The sequence below is a fragment of the Sporothrix brasiliensis genome (genome assembly GCF_000820605.1).
Source record: "Sporothrix brasiliensis 5110 chromosome Unknown Cont20, whole genome shotgun sequence".
Classification (NCBI taxonomy): domain Eukaryota; kingdom Fungi; phylum Ascomycota; class Sordariomycetes; order Ophiostomatales; family Ophiostomataceae; genus Sporothrix; species Sporothrix brasiliensis.
This window is the reverse complement of record NW_024467139.1, coordinates 2789871-2813984: the sequence shown is the minus strand read 5'-3', so window position 1 is coordinate 2813984 and position 24114 is coordinate 2789871. Positions and strand designations below refer to the sequence as shown.

Here is a 24114-nt window from a genome sequence, read left to right as displayed (position 1 = left end):
CGATTCATGATCATGTCGGCATCGTCCGCGGTAGAATACACGCGACTCGGGACATTCTTCACATACATTTACGAATAATATGAGTCACTTCTCGCCATGAAGCCCAGGTTGTCGTTGTAGAGTTGTCTTTTGCACAGTGTCGAGTAAATCAGCACAGCCAGCCCGTGATGTTGAGAAATCGTCGGGCCACAGCGCCGGTGAGTCACGATACAGAGCCGGGGCTGGCCTTTGCCGTTTACCAAACTGCGGATTCTGTTTCGAGTGTCTAGGCGGAGGACGACATTTGTTTGTCAGTGGTGGACCTGCAATGTGCTCGAGGAATTTGCTGCTCTAAAATATGCTGCACTTACAGTGCAAGAATCAAGGTGGGCACGATAAGAAACTGCCGCGGCCCTCGGGGATCTGTCGACGTTATTGCTGCCATACGATGGCTACTCCTTGCGTTTCGCATCCGGTGACTGTTCCACTGTATTGTTCAAGCTTCATTGCTTGGGTTGAGGCCGTTTGCGGCCGTATTTCGCTGTTGACTCTGCTCGGCGTCAAAGCTCCTGAGAGTTGGCCTCAGTCTTGGCAGCCAGGATCCACCAACAGTCCAATTAGACTTTTCAACCGCGTGTTGTCAACCAACTCTTGTTGCAGCTATGCCCCGTATCGCGTCTCCAATCAGACTCACAGCCACTGAGGCCAGGCTCTGCCCGGTTTCTTGCCTGTGATCCCCAAATCAGGCCATCGTCAACGCCAAACCTCTTCCCACAGTACACAGTCGTTGTAAGTCGTACCTCGACACAATCCCCACATGAGTCAAGCGGGGAAATCCCAACACTGCTGCGATGGATGCGGATGCTGCTGAGGCCAATCCACGCCAGGCCAAGCAAATCAAGCGCCATGATGATCGTGCGCCGCCTTGCCCCTGGCTGAGGCCCTGTCAAGATCGCGATGTGCCTTGCCAAGATGCCGCTTGACGACAACGATACTTAAGGCACTGGCCGCCGTGCCTTTCCTTTTCCATTTCCTTTTTTTCTTCTTTTGTTTTCAAACCCCCATCCCATTCCACCGCCACCATGGAGGACACGCGCGTCTATGACCTCTGCATCGTCACCGACGCCACGGCGTCCATGGGCATCTACCTGCACGCCCTCAACGACTCGCTGCCCGAGATCATCCGCATCTCCGCCCTCACCGGCTGCTTCTCCCGCATCGGCATCGTCGCCTACCGCGACTACTGCGGCGGCGCCCTCACCGAGTGGTCCGGCTGGCACGGCCTCGACGCCCGCGCCGACTTGGACCATGTCCCGTCCAACGCCAAGGCCAGCCGCACGCAGCTGCTCGACTTTGCGCGGAACCTGCAGGCCAGCCACGGCGGCGACTGGCCCGAGGCCGCCAAGACGGGCCTGGCCCGCATGTACGCCAACATGCGCGACCACGTCGGCACCGTCGTCGTCGTCTTCGCCGATGCCCCGCCGCACACGCCCGCCACCGGCGGCGTCAACCGCATACGTGAGATGGACGCGCTGACCAGCAAGAATCACACCACCGCGTCGCTGTACGGGCCCCAGGCTGCGGCGTTTGCCGACTGGGTCACGCTCGCCCGCACGCTGTGCACCGGCCGCAAGCAGGCGCGCGTCTTCAGCATCGTCCAGAGCGACCTCGTCGACACCCTCGCCCCATTCACCTACCTCTCCGCCCGGACGGGCGGCGCGTGCTTCGAGATGCCCAACGGCTGCGGTGCGGCCGCCATCGCGCAGGTCACCATCGGCGTCCTGCTGACCTGGATGGGCGTCGAAAAGAAGGAGACGGGCGGCGCCAAGGCCGGCAGCGCGGCGCACCTGGCCAAGTACTGCCGCTACCGCGACACCGTGCACCTCGACAAGCTGTCCGGCGAGCGGGACCCCGAAGCCAAGAAGTACTGGGTATACCAGGACACCCCCGACGTCAGCAAGTGGTCCCGCGACAACCTGGAAAAGATCGGCGTCGGCCTCGCCGACCTCAAGCAGCATGTCGCCGCCCGCAAGCCCGCCATGGCCGACTTCAGCCAGCGCTACCGCGCCGACGAGGCCTACCGCGGTCTCGTCGTCGCCAACCTGCAGGACATCATCAAGACCGACGTCGCCGCCATCACCGTCAACCCCGTCTTTGGCAGCCTCTGGCGCACCGTCTGCGGCGACCGCCTCAACCCGGCCCGCGACGACCTGCTGGCCCAGTTCGGCCGCCAGGTCGACGCCACCACCGACGCCGACAAGAAGGCCCGCCTCAAGCAGTGGCTCGAGGAGTCGTACGACTACGAGGCCGAGATCCTCGAGCTCGTCGCCAGCGTGCCGGCCGCCGACCAGTTCCCCTGTGTGCTGCTCGACCCGACCGTGGACTTTGCCAAGCTGACGACGGCGGGTGGAGGCGGCGACGAAGACGAAGAGGACAACGACAACGACGCCCCGGTCAGCCTCACCCGCGGCGACCTGCTCGAAATTGGCCGCTCCTGCGACGCCCGGATCCTGCGCCGCCTCGGGCGCGTCCTGGCTCGCCTGACCTATGTCGCCACCGAAGACGACCTGCCCGGCCACATTGCCGCCATCACCGCCCGCCCCGGCGACCCCGGCCATGTCCCCCGCATCCCGCTCGCCCTCGCCCGCCCCGAGCACCAGCGCAAGTTCTGGAAGGTCTTGCTGCACACCATTGTGCCGGGCACCCTGCTGGGCCCGCGCCCGGCCGCCCTGCTGGCCGCCCTGTCCCTGCGCATGGGCCTCGCGCCGCTGCGCGACGCCGCCGACCGCGAGCTGCTGGCCTTTGCGCCCCACTGGAACACGCTCGACGTCCCGGAGACCTGGAACACCAACTGCCTCAACCTGCTGCTGTCCGCCGACCAGGACTATGTCGCCCGCCTGGCCGCAGGCACCACCACGCCCAGAGACGGCGCCACCGGCCTCCTCCGCAGCGCCGACCGCGCCCTCTTCCAGGCCCTCGTCGACTACAAGCTGGCCGAGATCAACCTGGACACCACCCTCACGGCCCGCGTCGGCTGGCAGCCCGACAAGACCAAGGCCCCCATGGGCCCCACCGTCGTCTGCCGCGTCTGCCACTTCCCCCGCTCCGTCACCATCATGGCCGCCCAAGGCATCTGCGGCCTGTGCGACAAGACCGCCTGCACCTGTGCCACCCCTGCCCTCCACGACGCGTGCGTCGCCGCCCACGTCTCCGCCGCCGACACCGCCGCCACCCCGCTGTGGTGGGTCGAGTGCAGCGTGCGCGCCTGCCGCAGCCAGTACGTCGTCTACAACCCGGACAACCTGGTCGTGCGGCCCAAGTGCCACTACTGCCGCGCCGCCGGCACCCAGGCCAACGACGCCGCGGCCGTGACCCAGGCGCCCTTTGTCGAGTGCCGCACCTGCCTGAGCCGCGTCATCTGGCCCGCCGCCTACCGCCCGCCCGGCTTCAGAGCCAAGGCGTTTGAGTGCCCCGCCTGCGCCACCGGCGCCGTCGCCACCGTCGTCGACGTCGCCACCTCGGCCCGCCAGCTCGTCGACGAGAACGGCCGGGAGTGGCTGCTGCGCAACACCGGCGGCAAGATTCTCGAGCCGCTTAGCGGCCGCAGCCTCTTTTACACCATCTCGACCGCCGGTGTCCAGGGCTTCGCCGCCGCCGTCGAGGTGCTCCCGCCGCCCCAGGGCCAAAACACCCTGGCGCTGGCCCTCCACGGCAAGGCCGTCCGCAACGTCGACGACGTCGTCGCCGAGCTGCGCCGCTGGATCGCCGCCCGCCGCGCCGAGGCCGACGCCTGCAGCCTCTGCTTTGCGGCTGCCAGCAAGCGCAACCTGCGCGCCGCCTGCGGGCGCCGCGGCTGCGGCCAGCGCATCTGCGCCGGCTGCCACAGCGACTGGTACGGCCTCAACGCCCGCGGCCGCCTGCTCAACGTCGCCGCCCTGCACTGCCCCTTTTGCCGCCGCCGGCCCGCCCCCGCCGTCGTCGCGCGCTTCGGCCTCAACACCCTCGGCAACCTGCGCACCGCCGTCGCCCGCGCCGGCACCTGGATCTACGCCTGGTGCAACGACTGCGGCCTGGCCCAGCCGTTTGCCGAGCGCGTCTGCGCGCAAGGCGCGCCGCCCGACGTCGTCGACTGGCAGTGTGCCGACTGCGAGGCCAAGGCGGCCGAGGCGGCACGGGGCAAGGACGCCGCGCCCGTCCACCGCTACAAGCCGTGCCCGGGGTGCGGCACCGTCACCGAAAAGCGCGGCGGCTGCGACCACATCGCGTGCCCCGTGCCGGGCTGCCACACCCACTGGTGTTTCTACTGTGGCGCGCAGGTGGACCCCCACCTCATCTACAGCCACATGGAGAAACAGCACGGCGGCTGGTACGGCGGCGCTCAGGTGGCGAATGACGATCCGGACGACTATGACGAGTTGGAGCCAGACGGGTTTGGCGAGTGTGACTGTGTGTTGGGTTGAATGTGTGTCGCCTTTTGTCCTGTTGTGTTGATTTCCTCTTGGCGTTCATGTACCGTATGCGTTTGTTTTGAGATATCAAGGTACAACGTACCGTATGCGACGAGTTTGACCTGTTTGAATTGGCGCAGAAGAGTGTTATAAATTGACAATTTTTCTGCCAAAACTGGTGCCTTTCAAAATCCTGACACGAAAAGGGGCATTCCCGGTAGCTCCTTCCATTGATTGCATTGTGTCTCGCCAACATGGCAAGAGCGAACAGCACGGCTTACAGTAACGCAAGAATTGTGAACACGGAAAGAACGCGGCACCGTCGCACTTTCCTCGGATTGCGCAGAACTGGAATTACAGTCCAGAGTTAGAAACCTCTGCAGACACGCGGGCTACAACAAGTGATAAAAAACTGTAAACATAACGAGGGTTCGTATCAAAGAGAGACCAGCTAGAAGATCAAGAGATACTATCAACCGAAGGCTCTCAGGCACAAGACAATCACGAGCCAAGGCCCGGAACTTCCTCGCTCGACTTGAATTTATTTTCCCTCCATCGGAGAGTGTATAATAAACGCAAAAGTAACGCAAAAGAAACACAAACATAACGGACGGCAAGCGTGCAGACGCCAGCAAGGGCCCGTCTACATAATCACCTCGTTGGCCACATCCCGCTTCAGCTCCTTGAACGGCAGGCACACGCAGTTCTGCACGCGCACCTCGTCGCCCACGCCGCACTCCTTGCCCAGGATCGTCACCGTCTGCACCTTGATGCCGTTCTTCACAATCGTCGTGCTGTGGTTCGTGACCGGCGTCGGCGAGCCCTCCACGCGCGCCCACGCACCCACGCGGCTGTTCCAGCCAATGATGGAATACAGCACGCACGCGTCGTGCTTGATCTCCGAGTCCTCGAGCACAATCGACTCCTTGATGCGCGCGCCGGCGCCCACCGTCACCCGCGGGCCGATGGACACGTTGGGGCCCAGCTTGGCCGTCGGGTCCACGTGCGCCGACGGGTGGATGAAGACGGGCTGGATGATGTTGGGGCCGGGCGCCGCCAGCTCCTTGGACGCCGTCTGCCACGCCTGCTGCAGGTACAGCGCGTTGGCCGGCACCGCCGACCCGGCCGTCTTGATCTGCCGCCAGAAATCGCGCGTCTCGTACACAAAGAACTCTTTGCTGTCCGCCATGTCCGACAGAATGTCCTGCTCCAGGCGGATCACCTCGTTGTTCTGCTCGTCGTTGTCGTTGTCGTACTCGATGAAGCTGCTCGCCAGGTTGTCCGACGACGGGTACGACACGAGGCGCGACGGCCGGTCCGTGCGGCGCTTAATCGCAGTGCGGATCGACGGGAAGATGGCCTCCGTGCTGAACAGGTACACGCCGCAGTTGATCAGGTTCGAGATGTGGCTCTCGGGCTTCTCCACGTAGTGCAGCACCCGCCGCGTGTGGCTGTCCGACACGATGCAGCCAAAGTTGCTGGCCGCCTCCTCGGACACGCGCGTGCCCAGGATCACGGCCTCGGCGTCCTTCTCCGTGAACATCTTGAGCATCTCGCCGAGCGGGAACGAGCAGCACACGTCCGAGTTGAGCACAAACAGGCGCTCCGGGCGGCCCTTGAGGATGGCATCGCGGAAGTGGTACAGGCCGCCGGCCGTGCCCAGCGCCTGGTACTCGCGCAGGTACTTGATGGACAGCTTGGGGAACTCGTTCGACGCGTCCTTGATGAAGTCGCGGAACACCGACTCGTCGTAGTAGCCGATGAGGTACACCTCCTGGATGGACGGCACCTTGGCAATGGCCGTCACGCAGTGCCAGATGATGGGGTGGCCGGCGACATCGAAGAGGGGCTGCAAACGCAGGCCGGTTAGTCGACGAGACGGCCCAACTCTACATCGAAAGGATCGAAAGGATCGAAAGGATCGAAAGAATCGAGAGGGCGTACCTTGGGAACATCCAGAGAAAGCGGCCGGAAACGGGTGCCGCGAGACGAACCACCGACCTAGACAACATTGTCAGCCACCACATGCCCATGCTGATATCGTTACACATCGTTCGGCCGTGCACCTCATGCCTCGCACCGCGCCAGCCTGCTCGGCTCGTCCTTGTCTTCAGACGCACCAGAATGACGGCCTTGGTCGTGGGGGTGGCCACACCGTTTGACTTCGCACGCTGGGGGAGTTGGAGAGTCGCCATTGTTGCTGTGTGTTGCGGATTGGGAAGAACAAGTGTATAGTGTATACGGAGGGACTGTAGATTGCAGAAAAAAAGGGACACAAAACAATGGGAGAAGACAAGTTGCGGTATAGACAAACTCGTGTTCCCAACAAGGACAGGTTTGATGTTTGTCTGCCAATTTCAGTGTCTCCGACTGCCCCCCTTTTCAGAGCTCCAAGCTGTAGCGGTGCCCACCGCCACCAGCCCACCTTGCATCGCTGGAGTGCACTGTGCAGTCGACATTGAGCCAATCAGACGCTAGTCATCCACTCGTGCTAGGTGACCCGAGCCCAAAAGGGACTCTTTTCGGACTATTCGTTTTGCCGGTTTCCGTCTAAGTACTTGTTCCTGCTCGATCCGTCCAGCGTTCTTCGCTGCCTGATTGGTCTTGCCTGAATAGGAGGACCCTCTTTTGTTCCCCTGAACTTGCCCAGCAACAGCGAAACGCCTGGGCAAGTGCGAGCTCTCGCTGGTGGCTCCTTCCTTAGATGCCGTCTGTTAAGAACACCCGCAAACCACCCGCATGTCACTAACAGCTGCTACCACCGCTCTGAGTGCACACCGCGTCCATGGCTCCTTCCCTCGACAGACGGTTTGCACAACTGCTGGGACTTCCATATTCACGCGTAGGTTCACGGCAGCTTTTTTGCTTCAAATCACGAACGAAATTCACCGTGACACTCGCCGTGATATTCACTCAATCGCTGACCGCCGTTTGCTTTGCGTTTGTGTTTTTAATCGTGTCTTACGCCCGCTGCTTTCGGTCCTCTGTTTGCCTTTGTTTACTTTCAAGTACACATGTTCCAGCTTCCACATTTGGGGGCTTTAATGCAGCACGAATGAGTGCAAGCACTGTTTCGTCGCGGAGTCTGACAGAGACCTCTGCCATGCGGCTGGTCAAGCAAGAGCCGGGTGGTTCTCCTGCTGCCGGAGTCAACACGGCCGCGAACCGGCTGGCAACAGCATCACAAGAACAGAATGGTCGGTTTGCCCGATCAGGCGCCCGTACGTCCGTCTGCTTTCCTCCTTGCTTTGCTTCATTTGGTCTACTTGGCCGTGCTTCGGCATCACGAGCTAACAGCCCCCAGCTAGCATTGACACCCGAATCGGCCGTCAGACCATTACCGACAGCCACGCCGGCAGTGGCGGTGGCGGCGGCGGCGGCAGCGGCGGCGACGACGATGATGCTCCGATCCTCATGGAGGTTCGAAAAATTAAGACGCAGCCCGCCGAGAGCATCCTGGACCGCCTTGACGCACCTCATGCGTTTCCTGCCCATGCCCACCAAGGCCCCAACGTTAGCTTCGTTTCGCATGGCTTCACGGCCATCGGGGACAAGGTCAAGGAGCTCAACGACACCTTGGGCGAGCTCCAGTCGCTCGGCATCCAGCATGTCACCAGTCTGCCCGAGCTTGTCCTCGTTGGCGACCAGTCTGCCGGCAAGTCCAGCCTCATGTCGGGCTTCTCCGATATTTACCTGCCGCGCAGCGAGGGCGCCTGCACCCGCTGCCCCGTCCACATCCGTCTGTCGGGTGCACAGGCTGGCGGGCCCTGGGCCTGCCGCATCTCTCTGCAGCAAGACTACGACTACCGTCCGCCGCAGGGCGTCACGCGTGCCAATCCGTTTGGTCCCTGGTTCGAGAAGCGCCGGGACATCAAGGACTTTGCCAATCTCAACGACCCCTCCAAGATTGAGGAGACGCTGCGGTGGGCCCAGATTGCCACTCTGAACCCCAACCGCGACCACAGCCTGTACAAGCCAGGCACGGGCGAGATGTGGCGCCGGTACCACCCGCTGTCCAGCGACGGCGGCGACGCCATCCGAAACGAAGCCGCCTTCAGCCCGAACACGGTCGCCTTGGACATCAGCGCGCCGGGACTTGCTGATCTCAGCTTCTACGATCTGCCGGGCGTGTTCACCAGTGCCAAGCAGGATGAAGATCAGTACCTCGTCCAGGTCGTCCGCAACCTAACGGCAAAATACATCTCCCACAAGCAAGCCATCATCCTCTGGGCTGTGCCCATGAATGTCGATTCGGAGACGTCCTCGACGTTTTCGATTATCCGTGAGAAAAAGGCTCAGGCCCGCACCATCGGCATCATGACCAAGGCGGACCTTCTCCCCCCCAACCCAACAGCTGCCGCCCAGTGGATGGCCATGCTCCGCGGCGAGCAGCACAAAGTTGGCCACGGGTACTTTATGACAGCGAGGCCCATCGTCACCGAAGATCTGCTCCCCAACGAGATGGTCCAATCGTCCCACCGCGATCCATCCAGGCCCGCCGACGAGCTGGAGCGCCAGGGCGCGTTCGAGGAGGCCTTCTTCAACAAGCAGCTGCCGGGCATGGCCAACCAGGAGTGGCGCGACTGCTTCCGCGAATTTGAGGACCGCTGTGGAGTCAATCGTCTTGTGGCCTTCATGTCCCAGCAGCTCGGTCATGAGTTTGCCAAGTGGTCAGTGGCTTTCCAACGTACAAAATACAAAATATCGAGGCAGACAGCCCAGCTAACATCCTCCGCATAGTCTTCCCGAGATCAAGGAGAAGGTGTCCATGAAACTTCTTGACGTCAATTACGAGCTGGCTCAGCTGCCTGACGTTCCCGAAAATCCCGAGCTCGAGATCCGCCGCAGTCTCGTTGCGTTCACGTCGCAGGTGCGAGCGATAATCGACGGGCCGCAAGAAATGTTGCGGCTACTCAACGAGATATTTCGCGAATTCAAAAAGGCAATTGCGGATCTCAAGCCCAAGTATAAGGTTAAGGTGGAGTCCCTCACAAATGGCCTAGCCAGCGGCAGCAGACACGTCGTCGACAACAATGGTCGCATCGACCTGACATCTGCGGACAACGACGATGCGTCGAGCATCTACGGTGGCTCTCCCGCGCCCGGACATGCGTCTGTTCCCCCTTCCGGCGCCCCAGCCAACTCCGTACCCCGTCGCCGGCAGCACAGCACATTCCTCGATGGGCAAACCGATCCCGCCGGCCCCAGCACCCCGTCCAAGCGTGCCCGTGGGCTCAACGATTCGGTCAAACAAGAAGACCAGTCCGAAAATGGCGACAATAGTCCTGCGTTCGGCGCAGGCTCGAAGCGTGTCCTCTTCTCACGGACTGGCCAGCCGCTTCAACGGTCGGCTCGATCTCTCCAGGCGGTGCGCGATATCATCGATGCTCAGATGCGGCCCGGTATGCCCAACATCGTCACCGGAGACATCTACAACTCACTGTCGATGGAGGCCATCCGGCCCTGGATCGACCCGTTGATGCAGTTGCTGGAACGCGTCTTCAACTTGCTCGACACCAAACTACATGAGCTCCTCTCAACCGCGCTCAGCAACCTGCGCAAGCGGCTCATCTACAAACACGCCTCATCCGCCCTCAAGAAGTTCCTGGTCGACCGCATGAGCGAGGTGCAGACGACGCTCCTGCAACACTACCAGCTCGAGACGCGCAAGTACCACACGCTGGACCGAGAGACCATGGCGCGCAATGAGGAGGCCGAGCGCAACCTCCTGGCGCGGCACCGCCACTACTACCGCATGGTGGCCTACCTCGGCGAGCAGCGCGGCAAGGAGCGGCCCCTTCCCAAGGACTGGGATATCATGAGCGACGACGAGCGTGCGCGCGAGAAGACAATCATGAACCAAGAGCTCGCCAAGCTCGGCGCGGACGAATACACCCGCGAGCTGGGTGTCTGCGCCAACGTGCGCGGCTACTACCGCACCGCCGCCACGCGCTTTGTCGACACGTGCACGATGCACATCTCGTCCGGTCTGCTGCCGGACGTCACGGACCAGCTCTCCAAGTCGTACCTGGACAACCAGCTGGGCGTTTTTGATAGGACAACACCGCAGACATTCCTGGACCTCATGGGCGAAGACGAGGCGACGGCCCAAAAGCGTGCCAGCCTCAAGGACGACCGCCGGCGGTTCCAGCTCACAATGGAGTCCATCCAGCGCCTCGAGAACTCGAGCCAGTACTCGCAAGAGCAGCCAACCCAGCCGCAGTCGCAAGTGCCTGTGCCAGCCACGGTGGATGGCGATGTTTAGGTTCAGTGGCAATATCAGTGGCTGAATATGTTTCCATTCCCTCTTTCCATGACGAATAATGAATTATATTGCTGTTCCGGATCTGTTTGTTTCGTTTGTCTTTACATCTCCCATCGCCGGTTTCCCTTTTGCTTTTTAATTCCGCACCTTGTACAACATTGAATAGCGGTTGTATTTTGTTTTTAGTTTTGAGCGGACGACAGTGATCGAAGCCACATTCCATATTCCATCCCGGCGAGGGGAAGAGAGCACGAAGACGGAAAGCACGAAGATACGGGTGCATGTTGCGATATACGGACATGCTTGAAAGATTTGACTTTGAATTGTATGGAAAGAGAATGTATTGTGGCAAGCAGTGGTGGGAATATTTAATAACCAGGCTAGAAATGAAATAACAGAAATCAAAAGCAATTGTAAGGTGATGACCATAACCGTCTAGTTCTAGGAGACGGGAAACCGCCAAAGTCTGCGATAAACATCGAGGCTTAGTGAACCTCGAAGACAAAACTATAAAGACATAGCAACACTGAAACACAAGCACAGAAAATTGCAACAGGAACAGAATTAGTAGTTAATTTCACCCCTACAAAGACAGACACCCTCGACATAAGACGAGTCGCAAAACGCATCCGTTCAAATGGGTATGATTGCAAACATGTTGAGATTGTCACTTTTCGTTTTACTTCCAACAGGCAGCCAGCAATGGTCCCAAGACAAAATACACAAGACAGGTCAAAAGGCGGATTATATTAACAAAGGAAACCGAAAGGACAAGGTTCCCATTTCCCAATGTCTCCCACCAACGTCCTATACAAACTGGTTTCGCCCTGCGAATTCAAGAGAGAGTAAAGAGATACAAAAAAATGCAACTATGAAACGCAATGAAAACCATGAGAGTGGGTGACAGGAAGAAAACGAGAGAAAATAAAACAAAAAAAAGAGAAAACACCGACAAGTCTGCTGTGACGGACAATGACATAATAAAACGTGGTAGATGCAAGAAACCACAAACGTAAAGGACTGATATGATGAATGTAGCGAGAGCCAAAAAAAAAAAAAAAAAACACAAGGAGACAATAATGCACATGATGCACCTGAACAAACGTGTTCCCCGACGCTAACCAAAATGATGCCGTATATACCAGGAGTGAGAAATAGGAGCGTGATACATATGTAGTCGTGTATGCGTAGAGTTGGGAAAGGAGGAAGAAGAAGGGCGGGGGTGTGCATGGGTGTGGAGTTGAGATCGAAGGCGAGGGGCATGATTAAAGCTCCTCTTCGATTGGCGACTGGGGCTCGGGGGCATTGAGCAGAGTCCGGACGCCGAGGGGGTGTGCGAGAGCATTGTCGCGAACGGCGCCAAAGTCGAGAATCTAAGAAGGAACGTCAGCAAGTGAGTGCTATACGGGGGACTACGCATGGTAGGGGGTGCGGCCAAACTCACTTCAATATAGGTAAGACTGTCTCGCTGGACAGCCGCGACACAGCGCCGAGCATCAAACTTGACCTGCCAGACGCCGGAGAGGTCGCTCAGCAGATCCTGGATGCACTCGCCGGTCTGGATATCCCACATCTTGACCGTCTTCTCGCTGCCGGAGATCACTTTGCGGCCGTCATGCTGGAAACAGGTGATAGCGCCGGTATGGGCTGTCAAGGTGCTCTTGCAGGTGCCCGACTCTGGGTCCCAGACACGGAGGGTGCTGTCGGCGGCCGCCGACACGAGCTTCTCGTCGCGGAGATCGAGCAGGCCGACCAGCAGGGCGTGGCCTTCGAGCGTGTGGAGGCAGGCCCCGGTGTCCAAATCCCATATCTTCACCAGCGAGTCCATCGAGCCGGAAATGCAGCGGTTGCGCTTCACGTCGAGAACGACACTGTACACCCGCTGCGTGTGGCCCTGCAACACGTGGAGCGACTCGCCCGTGCTGATGCGCCACACACGCACGGTGCTGTCGTAGCTGCCGGAGACAAGAATGTCCCCGTGCGCCGCAATCGACCGAACGGAGCTGGAGTGGCCTGACAGAATGCGAATAAAGTAGGGGCACTCGGAATCGTTGGCAGGCGGGCCGGTCTGGATGTAGCGCCGCGAGCCCGGCTCCGGCAGCCGCCACACACGCAGCTGGTTGTCGCGCGAGCCGGTGATGATGAGCGGCTTCGGTGGCATCATGACGGGCTTGCCGTCTTCGAACTTGCCGGTGGGCTTGGGCATGAGAATCTGCAAGCAGCGCACCGTCGAGGTATGTCCGTAGAACACTTGGGTGCACAGTCCCTTTTCAATGTCCCACACGCGCACGGACCGGTCGGTACTACCCGAGACGAGAATGTTTCCCTCGTACTGCAGGGCCCAAACACCGCCCTCGTGGCCTTCCAGCTTCTTCAGCAGCTTGCCGGTTTTGGTGTCGTAGATGTGGATCAACGTGTCGTCGCTGCCCGTGATGATCTTGTCGTCGTCAAACTGCAGGCAGGTGATGACGTGCCGGGGGTGGGCGGTAAAGGCCAGATGCTGTGGCTTCACCTTGCCGCTTGTCCAGTTTTGGCGAATCATGTAGTGGCGGCGGTAGAGGGACTTGAAGAGGTGGAGGTTCCGCAAGCTCGGCAGACCAATCTTGGGGTTCGGAATGGCCGCAGCAGCCGCACTGGCGGCCGACATAGGGCCTTCGGACTTGTGCACCTGGGGCCACTGCGACGGCTTCTCTTCCTTGGGCGCTACCTCCTGAGCACTCGCCCGCCGTTTGGACCGCTCGGTGCCAGGGTACGCCGTAATGCCACGTTTCCGCTTCGACGTGCGCACCCGCGGCGCAGACGCCTCTGGCTTGGACGAGCGAATCAGGTCGGTCTCGTCGACCTCCATGCGCATGCGCAGACTCAGATCGACCTCGCAGCCATGCGCACCGACGGGGTCCTGCCAGCCCCAGCCCTGTGTAATGGCCCGTTGCAGCTCGCCCGACGGCAGCTCGAAACCAGCTTTGTCAAACAACTCTTTCCAGCCCGTTTCGTTGCTGTCCACAATGATGCGCCACTGCTTGGAGACCTGCGCAGCACGGCACAGGTCCTTGAAGTCGAGGTAGGAAAGGATGTGAAGGCTGAGCTCGAGTGGGAGCCGCTTGAAGAAGTCGCACTTGAGGGCCGGGTTGACGACATCGGCAACCGTCTGAAGCGTCTTCCGCGAGCACCTGCGCAGGAATTGGTACATCATAAAGGTCTTCATCTCACCGGGCATGGTATCAAACCGCTCCAACATAGACTGCACGGCCATGAAGTTCATCCGTGACACAGCACCATCCGACAACGAGTTGGCGCCATCGGGCTGGGAGAAAGACTGGTATCCCGGATATGGCGACGAGTCAGCAACTTCGGTGGACTGTGATCGTGTCGTCACCCAGAGAGGCTGTCGAAGAATGCGTTCGTCTAGTTCGTCGTGGTCGTCGTCGGGAAGCTGCGACGTCGGGTGCACAGCCGACAACGTGGGAGACAAGCGTGGGCTGGGAAGACTGGCATCCAGCATGCCCACATTGCCGAGAACCCGCGGCGGCAGCGTCCGCACGGTCTGCTGCAAAGACTCGTCGGCATCGGGGAAGCTGTCGGCGTCGGCGTCGGCATCGGCAACTGGTGGCGTGGCCACGGTGTTGCTGAATACGGTATGTGCGTCGCTCCCGGTGGGACTAGCAGCCTCATATGGTGCTGGCGTTGTGCTGGGGCCCGATTCTGTCTTGTTGTCGCTGGCTGCCCGTTCCAGACGCAGCGAACGGAATCGAGACGAGCTTCGGTTACCGGTGCTGGCACCGTCGGGTGTGGCGAGATATGAGGACGGGCCGTTTGCAAGGTCGCCGTCACGGTCGTCTTTCAACAAGCCAAGGCCCAGCCGTCTTGGCCGGTCGGCTGCGGAAGTGGAGGCGGACGCCGTTGTGGATGTGGATGTGTTTGCCGACGCCCCTATGTTCGAGGAGCGGAGAACCTTCCGGCTAATGGTGGAGACGGGAGAACCAGCCACGGAGCTGGAACGGGTCGACCGGCGCAATGAGCTGTCGGCAGGCTGCTTCGACGACGACGATGCCGCCGCCGCCGCCGCCGCCGGCTGGGAGGGTGAATCATGGCGTGGCTGGCTCTCGACGCCGGGCTCGGGCTTTATCTGGCTGTCGTCGAAGATGCGTGCACGCGGTGGGTGGCGGTGAAAGGGGTTGGCCCGCAACAGGTGGTCGTCCTGGCTGTGTTCAAAGGAGGAGTGGAATTTCTGCGAGTCGTCAAACGACGACCAGGAGTCGCTGTCGATGCCGTCGTCGACGTCGAAGCTGAACTTGGACAGCTCTGGCGGGGTCGGTTTGGAGGCAAGCGGGTACTCTTTGGCGTCGAGCGACTGGAGTGCCCTCGATTCACGGACGTACAGCGGCGGGTATGACCGCTTGGTAGTGGTTGTTGTCGTCACGGTCTTCGTCTCGACGCACTCGGCAATCTCAAACTGCAGCCGTGCGCCGTGTGCGGCATCAGTCTCGGCGGCATCGTTCCAGTTGACGGAAACCATTTGACTGGAACGAGGCCGGCTGACCTCGGTCGTCTTCTGGGGAGCCTGCGAGTCGGGCATTGTGGGATTGTCGTGGTCTCCCCGCAGGTGACTGAGACCACGCGACTTGTAAATGGTCGTCAAAGTAGACGAGGGCGTAGCAGAGGGAAGGGCTGTTGTCGTGGATGTAGATGCACGTCGATTCAGGAGACAAAGGTTCAAAGAGAGGGGAGGGGCGGTGTCGTGATGACTAGAGTGCGTTAGTAACGGCACGGATCGGGATGTGTTCGGCAAAGGCGAGGGATGTCGACAGAGGGAAAGACGAGCGATGCAGTGTCTTTTTGATACGAATCCAGCCGGGCAACGCAGCGGAGGAGACTCACGAGGCGGTGGTCAAGAGGGTGGAAAAGGCTGTCCGGATCGATAACGATTTACGCGGATTCCAGGGCCAACGCGTGCATGCTCAGCATTGTATACGGGCAGCCAAAGTCGATGTGATGTGTCCGTTCACGGGGTGTCGTGTGGAAAAAAGAGGCCGTGGAAGTCGATAGGCAGCCAGGCGGACAGATCCAAGGGTTGGGAGCAGAAAAGCGAGGCCCAAAACAGAGACGAGGTGGACACGAGGGGAGAGTGAGGCACGGAAAAGGGATGCGTGACAGGACCTGCGAAGGGGGGCGGCTGGCAACACCCTCAGATGTGCAGTCGTGTTCGCGTTGGTCGTCGGTTTGTGTACAGAGGGTGCGTCTGTTTGGGATCCGCCTGTTGGTGATTTGTTGTTGGCTGGTGAGAGGAGAGAAACAAAAAAAGGCGAAGAAGAGGAAGGCGATCAAGAACAGAAAGAGGGTCGCCGACGATGAGGCCGAAAAAAGGCTGGGCCACCAGAGGAAGGCGGGTTCTGCCTCCTCCTCCGCTCCTTCCTCTTACTACGCCTTAGCCCAGCCTGGCCTAACGGGGGGAAAGGGCGAGTGGTGGAACCACCCAGCAGCCGGCGATAAAAAAAATTCCTGTCGACTGGCCTGGCGCCCCCCTCTTTCGGTCGCTCCTTCCCCTTACTCAGTAAAAACAGCCAACGAAACAAGTGGATTTCACGCCTAAAATTTCCGCTCACGTGCCACGGCGCTCACAAATTTCTACGGAGCACGCTTTTCTGCCTGCGAATGATGGCCCTGGCCTGGCCTGGCCCATAATCGTACACTAGTTACCGCGTACTCCGTCTACTAAAAGACTGCCAGTGAAACTGCCAGTGAGACTGCCAGTGAGACTGCCAGTGTCAGGCACCGCGTTGGGGCATACAGAAGCCATAGGCGTAGAGTGCACTGGCGGGCGTGGCGGAAGGGGCGAGGCGCTCTGTCATCCGCCCTTTCCCTCCCGTTCTGTTGTGCAATGTGACAGAATCTGGAAAGGACGCTCAGGTGACTACCGCTCGCGCCTGCCTTCGTAATCCGTACATACTGACGAGTCCAAAACGTCATATCACAAATGCCACGAGAAGCGAGACACTTGTAATCCACGAGACACTCTTCCCGGCGTGGAGCGTGGTGAAAGGTAGTGACAAAGGCTGGGGAACGGGACATGAGGCAGCCTCTATCCCAGCACACATGCACAGGCGTCTTCGGCGACCAATGCAGGCTGAAAGGAACTGCAGAAGTGATTGAGAAAATCCAGCACGGCGGAATCAAGAAGTCTGTAATACACCGCACAATTACACCTCTCTTACAGCCCATCCTCGCCACCGCATCCAGGGGCGACAAAGCTGTTTACTTTCCTTTGTGATCATTCGCGTTTGACCTTTTGCTTACTGCTTGGTATTTCGCACCTCCCTCGCGTTCCGCGCGCCACTGTTCTTTTGGCTGCCCGGTGCTTCGGTAGGCTGCGTCTTGCACATTATTTACCAGATGTGCATGCCACCAGTCTGTCACAAAAGGGGACAGAGTGTCCGCCAACGATGAACGGACAGCATCTCTCCGCTCGCGCCCGTGCCCTGTTGTCTTTGTTCTGCCTCAGCGCGCGTCGCTATTAGCCCACTATTTTGCCTCTTTCATGACTCCCTTTGTAAAAGTGGAAAACCATCAGAACTCGGGCCCGGCCTTGGTTCCCTGGTGCCGTCGTTCTCTTGTCCGTTGTTATTCGGCTAGGCCTGTTATTTAACCCTGCCCGCGCACCCACGGCCTATCAACAACGAGAAAGGTATCTCGTTCCGTTTCCCCCCCAAACTGGCTGGCCCTTGTTACGCGCCGAAGATCGCGTCATGCACAGACCCAACAGACCGTCCCACTGCGCCTGGCGGGCACATTGTGATTGCGGGTGGGAAGAAAAGCGAACTGCACTGTGCTAGCACGAAGCACACAACACTGACAGAGGCGCGTTTGTCTTGTTATCACACAAGTGTTCCCAGGGAGCCACAACCTCCGATGACAAGACGACATAAAAGGATCAAAGCAGCAAGCAAATGGAGTACGGCGGAGGATATTGTTACAAACAGCTGTAAATTGCTTCAAAGCTGGTCTTCAATTCAAGACAGCAACAGAGCCATTTTCTTTTGGTCGAACCTTGAAAATAATTAATTTGCCTATTGGTGGTCGGGAAGTAATATGAACCGGGCATTAAAACTAGGAGCATATGGTTCCCCTTGTAGAGCGTATATATGGCAGAAAAAGGCACATTGTCATTTGTACCGGTGATGGACTGTTCGGTTCTATTTTTGTTATTTCTGTTCGTTGGTTGCTGTAGTTCGTTGTTATGAATATCTGAAATCTGTGTAATGCCCAATATTTATTGTCTAGATAAATCTTTCTACTTGGTTTTTAGAAAAGAGGAAGAATGAGGTGTTTTTTCTTACTTTAGTCTTTTTAATAGAAAAAGAACAGAAAAGAAAAGGTAAAAAAAAATCGTCTATGTAGAAATAAATAAACACAACAGAAAAAAATATATCAAAAAAACAACGAGAGAGAAGCGTTTACTTGATATTGCACAAATCAATATTTAGTTTCCATCAACTATCCCAGAAAACCCTTATCGTCACTCTTACGATCAACCTTTGCGTTCTATGTGTTATGTTTTGTCCCCTGAATGGTCCTCGTACGTCGTAATTACCTCGAGTTTTGAACAGATGAACGCGAGTTGGTTCTATTTCTGGTGTCGTTGCCTGTTCTACAGCGACTTTCCAGCGCTACAGCAAATCGGGAGCGTGGGTCTTGTCGAGATCAAGTACCTCGCAGCGCGAAACTCAGTGAAGCAGGTACAAAGCCCGCCAAACTTTTGGGTCGGAAGTGGGTTTTATCCGGGGCCAAACGGCCCCACCCGCCACACCTGCCCACTTGGGCCTCTGGCTTGGTGGTTGCTTCATGTCTTGCTGGCAAAGCTCCCTGGCGCCTTCCCTTTTGTTGCACACGTTCTCAGAAAGGAAATGAGCACGCAAAATACCTCTCCGAAGAGTTTCCAACCAACGTCGCCTGTTCCCCAAATCCCCCTCCTCCTCATTGTCACCTCGACGACCATCGCGACGTAGCGACACGGATTCGGAGCACATATTGCGCTGCAATCATTCGACGAGGCAGGCTGCTCTCGACTTTGCTGCCTTCCATGCTTGCCGCTGCTGTGCTCTGAACCCGTCTGGGACGACATTATTTTTCTTTTGTTTTGCTCACCTCCCCGTTACCTTTGCCACTCCCTACACTCTTACCACTCGGCCAGCGGCTACACATTGCGACCGACGATAGACGTCGGCGGACGGCGACAACGCCGACAGACAGCGACGATGGGCAACTGCAGCTCGTGCCTCGGAGCACGGCGTAGGAGCGTCTACGAAGAGGTGAGCTGGGGATGGGATTGGGCAAGCGAGGCGTCGTCCCCAGTGTCGAGCAGAACGGACGGAGACTGACAAATGGCTGCCGCTGCAGGACGATGAATCAAGGCTGCTGTTCGACGATGCCGATGGCGCACACTACGGCAGCTTCGGCGAGCCGGCGATGAACGACCAGGACGAAGCGCAAGAGTCGCAGCGCGAGTTTGAGGCGCTCCAGAGCGTCGTGGCCCGCACGTCCGACAACATGGTCGATGTCTTTGAGATTGCCCCGCCACGGCCGAACCCGAACGGCATTGCGGCGCCGTATGCTGCACTCGGCATCCCCGACAACCGTTTTGCGCAGTACCAGAACCTGCTCTCGAAGCTCTCGGTGACCGACGAGGACGACCCGGACGCCTGCATCGAAGAATTCGACAGTGAGACGACACAAGTCCCGCAGGCGTACGTAGACGCGCTGCCGACACAAGTGGACGTGGCCGGGCCCTTTGTGAGCAACTTTACCGACGCTGCTCCATAAAACGGAACGATGAGCAATGTTCCGCGACACGGCTCATTTTGGTCTTCGTCGTCTCTCGTCTACGTTGACTTCATATACCGTCGACCTGCTACGAAAGCTTTTCTCGCAACCTTTCTTTTCTTGTCCATCTGCACACGATTGCACGCATCCACGCAACACAGCACAGCATTTGATAGTATTGTTTCCTTTACCGTACGCCTTCGGCAGCAGACGGACGAGTCTGGGCTTTTCGTCCTATCCATCTCGGCCTTCCCGACGGCGGGAGACCGCACTGTATTATATCGACACTGTTCGGCCCTTTTCTTTTCGCTATTTCCTTTGTTCACTTGATACCCGTCTTAGTGTTATAATATACAATTTCAACCGCACAAGCACACGCCACAACTGCAACTGCAACCACGATCGAAGCCAAGCTTCGAAGGCAAGCATTCGGGATGGAGGTTGAGGCTGAGGCTGAGGCCGCCATCGGGACCATGACCGACCGACTGTGCTGTGTTCCTGCCGTCCCCTCCTCTCCTCACGCCGTGATATGTTTTAATCGCCGCCGATACGATGCAACCTGGACAGCTAGCCGCGAGCCGTCCTGGCTGCCTTGGCATCGGGACTACCGCAGATCTGACGTTCAAAGGTCATTCTAGAAGGTTATTTGACGAACTAACTAGACAGCCTCCTGGGCCATTGGTTTATTTTTTTATTATTTATTGTTTTGCTTGTTTCAACATAGTGCCATGTACGACAAAGTTTGTCAAACTGCGTCCCCCTCACCACCTTTCGACGCGCAACAGTCACCAGCTGCACTCACCATTCCACCTCCCCAAACCACCCTTAGCCGCGTCTCTCAGATGCCCCATATCCGGGCCTCAGCACCCATTGAGCATCGGCCACGTGCGCATGCTGCCGATGTTGCTTCTCAGTGGAGACCCTAGTCCGCGGCTTGCAGTTCTAGCTTCGTTTCCGGTTGTGGTTTTTTTCCTTCTGCCATTCTACGAAATACTGTTCTTCGTTTTCGTTTCTTCTACATCTCCCTTGTTCTTCTTCTCTTTGCCGTACACCCCTGCTCACTCGCCCCTGTTGTCGTTCGTCACAAGCGCGCTGATCTGAGTGCTCCGGCTTTCAGGAGGGATTGAGCTGGTCTGAGTTTGACAAGCCAGGCCTCTGGGCCCGGCCTGTGGACGACCTGTAGGGGTAGTGACCATCATCACTGGTGAACCTCGCTGGGATGCCTTGCTGTTCCTTGCTGTTCCAGTCTCGTCCGCCGGAACCTCCAGGGCAGTTCATGTGAGCCTCTTGACCCTGACTGCGTCAGCCTTCTTGGCCACTACGAGATCAAAACAAACAACCCCTGTACGCGGTGCTTGCTCCGACGCCCCTCCGCCGCTCCCCGCTTCAGACTCTCTTTTCTTGCTGTTTTGCCGCGCTGCAGGAAGTGGCTGTTTGGAACCACCGATTCACTGAGATGCAAAATACTGCAGTCACCCACCTGTCCTTCTACACAAGCCTGGGTAGACTAAGTATTCCGGTCCTTGCTTCAAAAACAACAGTGGCAACATTGTTTCGCCTGTTAGTTACCTACGTCACTGGTCTTCGATCTCGAATCCCCGCTTGTTGGCCCCCAACTGTCCAAGTCCATATTTCCTACGTCCCTTTCGTCCGTGGCTTGGTGCCGCCATTGTTCCAAGCCAAACAATGCCGTGCCGCTACATACTCGTACGGTCACATACAGGAGCGCGGGCATACTGCAGGTGGCAGGTGCCTGCTCCCTGCTGTATTCTTCTATGTGGCTCGCGAGTAAGACAGAGGGGAGCATCCACTGTCGCGTCACGCTCTCCCGTGACTATGCGGTCCTGTGTTGGACCTATGCGGCCCTGCTTGAGACAACCGCTACCACCTATTTGTCACAACTGCTCTGTACAAGACAAAACTGTCGACACGGCGGCACCATCAACACGGCCTAGGGTCAACGATGCTGTTGATACTGTACAAGCGCTCGCTCCTTTTGCACTACTGGACTGCTATTTCCTCTCTGGTGCCTTTCGACAGGCATGTCGGCAGAAGAATGCGGTGCCACTAAAACTCAAAGTATGAATAAAAGGCCAGCACAGAGCGAAGAGCAGAAATTCGAAAACGACGTTAGAATCCACCAGATCAAATTTTATAGAACAGCAAATATCCTTTCCATGCCCCACCGACATGAGGGAAAGACTGACGACGCAGAGATGCCACAGGGAGCTATACAACGTCCTCCGGTGCAAGCGACAGCAAACGCAGCAACGATAATATTCAAACGATGAAAACCAGGGGTAAGCAAAGAGCGGCAGGCACAAAATGCCGAGGACAAAACAAGGCCAACTTGAACATCATCGACAATTAAACACAACGGCCAAAGATGCAGCAAGACCACAGGCACAACGAAACAACAAGTGGCAAAGCAAGAGCAAAAACAAGAACGAAAACGAAAACGAAAACAGGAACCATAAAACAACAAAAACAAAAAAACGTCAGAAAGTAAAGATGGGACAGACTGCCAGCATGGAGTGGCTATGTCCATGGGAATAGGTATAGAAACGCACACGACCCCGCCGCCAATACAGCTCCTTCAACAGCGCTACAGCGTCTCCGTTGCACCGGCACCGCCGTCATCACCACTACCACAACCACCAACAGCATCCCCTCTTCCAAGCTCCGAAGGAGAGACAGAAGCCATTTGACATGCAGCCTGCCCTGCATGCGTCCTCCCATGCTCCGTCGTCGTCTCCTGCCAATTGCCTTGGCCATCACGCACTGCTGGGTACAAACGGGGTGTTAGCAGGATGATGTAATATCGAAACTTCTCGCCGCTTTGCTTTGGTCTTCTTCTCGACTTTTCTTTCCTTGGCGGAATGGTTCCCACCCGACAACACACAGAACATACCGGTTTGTCCAAACATCTGACGCGTTCTGATTGCCCGATTTGTCCGCGGCCGTTCACGCGCCGTTCAAGCCACGCTGGCTTGCCGGGTGACATGGTCCTGGTACAGCTGGTTCACCCGCTCCTCAATCTCCATAATGTCTTGCTGCGTCTTTTCGATCGTGGCCGGCCGGTTGCCCTCGTGCTGCCAGCGCTCCACATCTCGCTGCAGCTTCTCGAGACGGCGGTTCTTCTTCTCAATCTGCTCGCACAGCTTGCACGTCTCGTTGCGGTACACGGTGGCGTACACCAGCTTGAGCCCGCACGTCTCGCCGGTGCGGTACTCCTTGGGGCACTGCTGGCGGAAGTTTCCCCACTTCCAGTAGCCGCATGTCCAGCGCGTCTGCTCAAAGTAGCACATTTTTTGTTCGTCTCTTTTCTGTGCGCTTTGCAGTCTTGGTGGGACGAGTATACACGGGCCGTAAGCGTGTCGTCTCCTCGGAAGCTGGCTAGTCGGCTAGGCTTGGTCGTTGCTGCACCCTGCGCTCCATTGTTAGCCCATGTTGCTCATGCTGCTCATGCTGCTCATGCTGCCCATGCTGTCAGTGTCCTGGCTGCTCCATTGTCCACCCTTGTTTGACCAAGGTGTGTTTCTGCATGCCGTAGCGGGGTTTTGCAACATGGGGCATCCTTGTCGCGCATCCATTCGGGAACGTCTGGGGACACCCTCGTCCTGACTTCCCTCCTCTTTCAGTCTTTTGTCTTTCGGGTCCTTTGCTCTTTGCCTCGTCGATTTCTGTAAAGAGAAAGACGTCTCCTGCTGTCTTGGGTGCAATGTGACTAGCTCCTTGTGTTGTGTGTATCCTCCACTTTTTTGTTTTTTTTGTTTCGTTTTGGTCTCCGTGTTTCTTTCTTTCCCTTTTCGGATGGTTTTATTGACTTACAAGACGAGGGAGGATGGGTTGCCGGGACTGTTAACGAAATACGACCGAGTTCCGAGTGGCAGCAAGGAAACAATCAAACGAGTAACGACGGGGCAGCAAAGGGGCTTTGGCTTTTCTTTGTCGAGATGGGCTCGGCCGTTGGTGCTTGTGTACGAATGTGTAGAGACGGAGATGGAAAACGAAGGCAAGGCTGGGTGAGTAACAAAAGACGAGGAACGGAGGAGGATCGAGACCATCTGATTTTGATTTTGGTCTTGGTCGTTTTGTTGTTCTGTTTGACTCTCAGGCAACACGACGGCGCGGGTTACTTATACTTTATTTTCTGCAGAAGAGAGCCCTTCCCCATCTGCACTCTTGCTTGCTGGAAGGGAAATAAAAAAGAAATAACGAAATTTACAGAAAACAGAAAACAGCCAAAAAAAATGGCGAGGGTGGATACGCTTTGCTGTGAACAACACATCGGGCAAAAATAAAAATAAAATAATCGAGCCCGAGCCAAACTGCAACGCCATCAAAGGGAACGAAACAATGGCACTGCAAGGACGGTGCAGGAAGGGGGGGACATTTCACTGTGACTGCGTCCCCCCAAAAGGGGGGTGTGGAACAGACCAAAGAAAAAGAAACCAAATAAAAAAAAATCAAAGACACGACGTGCAGAAATGAAATGGTAAATAAAACCAAAGAAGAAATAAAGTTAGCGGCAATCACAGCAATTGCATGCAGAAAACGAGAAGCTGGGGGTGTTAGCTGTTAAGTTGGCTTGTTGTTTGTTAG

At 57.6% G+C, this 24114-nt stretch overlaps 6 protein-coding genes across 6 annotated transcripts; 2 read left to right on the top strand and 4 right to left on the bottom strand.

Annotated features, from left to right (window-relative positions):
- Positions 1–974: 974 nt before the first annotated feature.
- Positions 975–4488, bottom strand: SPBR_06457 (uncharacterized protein; the record flags this gene model as incomplete). The annotated part of the gene is made up of 2 exons (XM_040764713.1): positions 975–4384; positions 4407–4488. The coding sequence occupies 2 exons, from the start codon at positions 4486–4488 to the stop codon at positions 975–977; spliced, it is 3492 nt and encodes a 1163-aa protein (XP_040616770.1).
- Positions 4489–5070: 582 nt separating this feature from the next.
- Positions 5071–6622, bottom strand: SPBR_07137 (mannose-1-phosphate guanylyltransferase; the record flags this gene model as incomplete). The annotated part of the gene is made up of 3 exons (XM_040765391.1): positions 5071–6276; positions 6372–6428; positions 6548–6622. 3 exons carry the CDS (start codon positions 6620–6622, stop codon positions 5071–5073), a joined length of 1338 nt encoding a protein of 445 aa, XP_040616769.1.
- Positions 6623–7530: 908 nt separating this feature from the next.
- Positions 7531–10692, top strand: SPBR_06511 (dynamin family protein; the record flags this gene model as incomplete). The annotated part of the gene is made up of 3 exons (XM_040764767.1): positions 7531–7624; positions 7732–9097; positions 9168–10692. 3 exons carry the CDS (start codon positions 7531–7533, stop codon positions 10690–10692), a joined length of 2985 nt encoding a protein of 994 aa, XP_040616768.1.
- A 1265-nt stretch (positions 10693–11957) lies between these two features.
- On the bottom strand, positions 11958–15268 carry SPBR_06480 (F-box and WD-40 domain protein CDC4; the record flags this gene model as incomplete). The annotated part of the gene is made up of 2 exons (XM_040764736.1): positions 11958–12065; positions 12137–15268. The coding sequence occupies 2 exons, from the start codon at positions 15266–15268 to the stop codon at positions 11958–11960; spliced, it is 3240 nt and encodes a 1079-aa protein (XP_040616767.1).
- Positions 15269–18944: 3676 nt separating this feature from the next.
- On the top strand, positions 18945–19509 carry SPBR_07902 (uncharacterized protein; the record flags this gene model as incomplete). The annotated part of the gene is made up of 2 exons (XM_040766156.1): positions 18945–18998; positions 19042–19509. 2 exons carry the CDS (start codon positions 18945–18947, stop codon positions 19507–19509), a joined length of 522 nt encoding a protein of 173 aa, XP_040616766.1.
- Positions 19510–22484: 2975 nt separating this feature from the next.
- Positions 22485–22817, bottom strand: SPBR_08008 (uncharacterized protein; the record flags this gene model as incomplete). Its single annotated transcript, XM_040766259.1, has 1 exon — positions 22485–22817. The coding sequence occupies one exon, from the start codon at positions 22815–22817 to the stop codon at positions 22485–22487; it is 333 nt and encodes a 110-aa protein (XP_040616765.1).
- Between the last annotated feature and the right edge of the window lie 1297 nt (positions 22818–24114).